A 4161-nucleotide genomic window follows, 5' to 3' on the forward strand; every position below is an offset into this window, starting at 1 on the left:
AAAATTGTTATTTATGCCAAATAATTTTGTAGGTGTGTAAAAAATATGTATTTTAGAATATCAGAGAATTTAAGGATATAAAAAATACATATAGAGTTTAAATAACACAGGAGAGCAAAATAATTACAGACCGGGATTTTATTGGGCATGTGTTACAATTTTTTTAGTAACAAATATACATATACATATACACCATTTACCTTGATGAGAGAGAAGGAAGTAAAGATAAAAGAAGAAAGAAGCTTTCCCCCAAACTCCATTCCCGTCACTTGTGTAGCGGCTGCGGTAAAATCGCGATAACTCCTCCGTCCGGCATCCAAATCTCAAACGGTTTGAGGGTTTTGCTTCCTTACTTCAGTAGCTTTGTTTTGAACCATGAATCGCCACTTTTGATGCTCGTTTCAGCCCCAATCAAACCCTGTTTCGGGACTGCTCCTGTTCGAGTTTCTTGTTCGATTTTTAGGTGAGCTATTGTTTGGTTTTTCTTGGTTCTTTGGAGTATATTGAGCAAGGATTTGAAGCTTAAATCTTACCTTGATGTTCCTGCGTTTTCCAGCTAGTTTTCAGTTCGGTTTTTGGCCATGAATAATGTTTTCCGACGTCTTTTCCGATGAGTAGCAACATTGGACCGCTAGCGACTAGTTTATACTTCGATCTTTGTAATTTAAGATCCAATTCCAGATTTTTCGGTGAATAAGTAGGCTGCCCCGAAGTGTAATTTTACTCGCTTCGATTTAATTTCGCTTTGTCGGTTTTAATACATTATATTGACGTATATATTTGGTTTATATTATAGGTTCGACCGTTGAAGAGCTTTGAGGTATAAATCGAAGAGTTTGTGAATTAGTATCGAGTTAATCGTGTGATTATTTTGGAGAATCACGGTTATTTAGTTGAAATTTCAGAATTGTTGAAATTGATTTGGGAATTAAGTTTTGATAATTAAAAATCAATAAGTTGGATTAATTTAGTTTTATTGGCGAATTGTGAATTATCCAACCTATTTTTATCATTGTTTAGGTCGAGGAGATTAAAGTTGAGCTTGTTCTGATTTTAGAGTTGGTTTAGGTATGTTACAGTTCAGTAACATACGACGGTAAAACATAAATTATGTTTAATTGTCATTCTGTGTTACATGGATTGTGTTTATGATTTGTTGACTGTTGTAAATTGTTAAATGCCTTCGTTGTGATATGTGTTTATTATTGTGACATATTATTGGCATTTAGCATAGGGCATACTGTTATGACATTCATGTTGAGCCCTATCTTTCTTGTTAGCCATTGTTGATATCCGTTGTTATCTGGAACTGTTGTTTATCTCGGGATCATTGTGTGGCTGATAGGCCTATACACATGAGACCGTAGATGTGATTGAACAATCCCGTGGTTAGTGCAGCCTTTTGAGGTGAGCGCTGGGATTGTGTCATCTAGTTCGTTTTGGTTGTGACATCCTGTTATAGCGTATCAGCTGTATGGAGGCCGAGTCAGGGGTGTTATTCAGCACAGCTTGGCAAACCTCGCATACTTGACAGGGCGGTTTAGCTGCATGACGATGTAGCTCCCCTATGTTGTTGCTCGAGCATTATTCCAGTTGTTATCGTATCGTTTGTTGGCTCATGTTATTCCGGTTATTCGTTAAGCCTTTCATGCATTGCATATTACATTTCATTATATGATTATGCATGATTTATGTTATTGTTGTTATTGTTGTTATTGTTGAACTGTTTCATACCAGAATCTTAACCTCAGTTGTTTACTGGGGGGCTGCTGTGGTTGCTTTTGGGCATCATGGTAGATCTCCCGAGTCGTTTTGCAGCATCAGACCGAGGTTCCGCCAGTGGAGCTCGGGATTGAGGTTGGATTGCTTGGTTCTGTTCAGTGGAGTCTCCCAGTTAGTCTATATGTATGTCTTGAGTTGTTTCAGTCTTGTATTGTAGTTTATTTGTCGGGGAGATGCCCCGTGTAGCTGTAGTAGTATTTGGTTGTTTTGTGATATTCTGAGTCGACTCTGTGATATTTATGCTCTGGTGAGTATTGGGTAAGTTTTAATTTCTACTTAGTCTTGGCCAGTGCAGCTATAGGTTGTTTAACTTTGGTTTTTGTTTTATTGACTCTAGTTGGAGTATATTTTGATATAAACTGCTGTTTGAGTTTTCGGGATGTCCTACTTACGGAGAGGTCATGCCGAAATTTTTCTTGGCCCTGAGGTCCGTTTTAAAGTATTTATACCTTTTTCCACTGCAGCTTTACGTCAAACCATTATTGTTTGATCATTAATTGTCATTAGAGTAAATGGGCCTCACATCTTGGTATCAAAAAGGTAAACTGGGATACGCTCGAACTAGAGTCTAGGACACTCGAGTCTTGACACTAAAATGGTTGTTGCGCCTGTGTATGATAATTGATAAAATGCTTATGTGATTATATGATTTGTTTGCTTCAATTCTAATGGTTTTGATGTTTTATTGTATAGAACGGAGGGAGATGGAGAAATTCCTGTTGATGAGATTCCTTTAGCTCGAGGTCGAGGTCGTGGACGTGGTAGACCTCGTGTCCATGTTTTTGATGATACTTTGTTGAGCAAGCTGCTGATCATCTAGACCAGCTTAGGATGGATGAGTTAGTTGCGCGTTTCTATTCTATGCATCCTCCTCGATTCAGTGGTTCGGAGGGAGCTGAGAAAGCTGAGTTATGGATTTCTGAAATTGAGGAATTGTTTGATTTGATTGAGTATCCTCCAGAGTGTCGATTGAGATTAGCTGTGCATCAGTTGAAAGATCGTGCTAAAATGTGGTGGTCTACTACATTGATGACTTTAGATGCTCAGAAGATTGTTCATTCGTGGGATATATTCAAGCTGAAGTTTAAGGAGAGTTACTGTCCTCCATCATTTTACAGTTCTAAGGCTTCGGAGTTTCATAACCTAAAACAAGGCGATATGTCAGTTGCGGAGTATGTAGATTCTTTTTATGCTATGCTAAGATATGCTCCTCATGTCGCTGTGAGTCAAGTTGCTGTCGTCGAAAGTTTTATTGAAGGATTGAACGATCATCTGCACCTTTTTGTTTCTACCGGTAAGCCACTGAATTATCTTGAAGCAGTGGAAATAGCAAAAGGGGCAGAAGCTAGTCTTAAGAGGAGTGGCAATCGAGTTTCTACCCAACATCATCATTCGAGAAGATAACAGTTCAATCAATCTGGTTCTGCATCTCTTCGTCCACGTGGGAAGCAATTTAAGAAGCACGGTTCTAGTTCTTCGAGTTCACGGAGTTCAGGGAACCGTGCTGGATATCGTTATAGTGGACTTTATTGTGATCACTGTGGGGGCAAGCATTCCAGTAATCAGTGTGTTGGAGTTCAAGGGGTTTGTAATAATTGTGGTCGGCCGGGTCATTTTGCTCGAGTCTGTCCTAGTAAGACGGGGAAATAAGCTCACGCAGGTAGTGGAGCTCAAAGTAATAGAATACCAGCAGCGTCCTAGTCTTCCCATCAGCCTAGTCACCCTTCGCATCAGAGCAGAGGGCAAAGTGGTCAACAGAATCAGTCATCTGTTCATGTATTTGCCTTGACTGAGGATGAGGCTCAGGCAGCTCCAGGTACTGTCATTACTGGTAACTGTACTCTACGTGGTTTTATAGCACGAGTGTTATTTGATACTGGAGCATCTCATTCCTTTGTTTCTCATGCATTCGTTGTTTCGCATGATCTTTGCACCACTGGTATGAATTCCAATCTATCTGTTGCTACTCCGATGGGCAAAATGATTATCACTGATAATGTGGTGTTCAACGCGGTTTTGTTTCACGATGAAAATGTTCTATATCTGAATCTCATAGTTCTACCTATGCATGACTTTGATTGTATCATTGGTATGGATGTTTTGACTGCAAATCGTGCCACTGTTGACTGTTATCGAGGAATAGTTCGTTTCAGGCCTAACTTTGCCCCTAAATTGAATTTCTATGGCCGTGGTTCTCAAGCCAAGATTCCTCTAGTTTCTGCCATTGAGATGAATCGATTGTTATATTCTGGTCATGAAGGTTTTCTTGTTTATGCTGTTGATCTATCGCAAGATGAGCGACGAATTTCTGGTATTCCTGTAGTCTGTGAGTTTCCTGATGTGTTTCCAGAAGAGATTCCTGGTTTTCCACCAGAACGA

General features: G+C 39.5%; 1 protein-coding gene and 1 long non-coding RNA gene across 2 annotated transcripts; both read left to right on the forward strand.

Annotated features, from left to right (window-relative positions):
* Nucleotides 1-254: 254 nt before the first annotated feature.
* Nucleotides 255-2181, forward strand: LOC140809621 (uncharacterized). Its single transcript, XR_012113141.1, has 4 exons — nt 255-463; nt 557-659; nt 797-820; nt 1021-2181. It is a non-coding gene; the product is annotated as an uncharacterized lncRNA (long non-coding RNA).
* Nucleotides 2182-2613: 432 nt separating this feature from the next.
* On the forward strand, nt 2614-3112 carry LOC140809134 (uncharacterized). The gene is made up of 2 exons (XM_073166624.1): nt 2614-3003; nt 3104-3112. Exons 1-2 carry the CDS (start codon nt 2614-2616, stop codon nt 3110-3112), a joined length of 399 nt encoding a protein of 132 aa, XP_073022725.1.
* The last annotated feature ends 1049 nt before the right edge of the window (nt 3113-4161 follow it).

This window comes from Primulina eburnea, chromosome 13 (assembly GCF_022965805.1).
Source record: "Primulina eburnea isolate SZY01 chromosome 13, ASM2296580v1, whole genome shotgun sequence".
Lineage (NCBI taxonomy): Eukaryota > Viridiplantae > Streptophyta > Magnoliopsida > Lamiales > Gesneriaceae > Primulina > Primulina eburnea.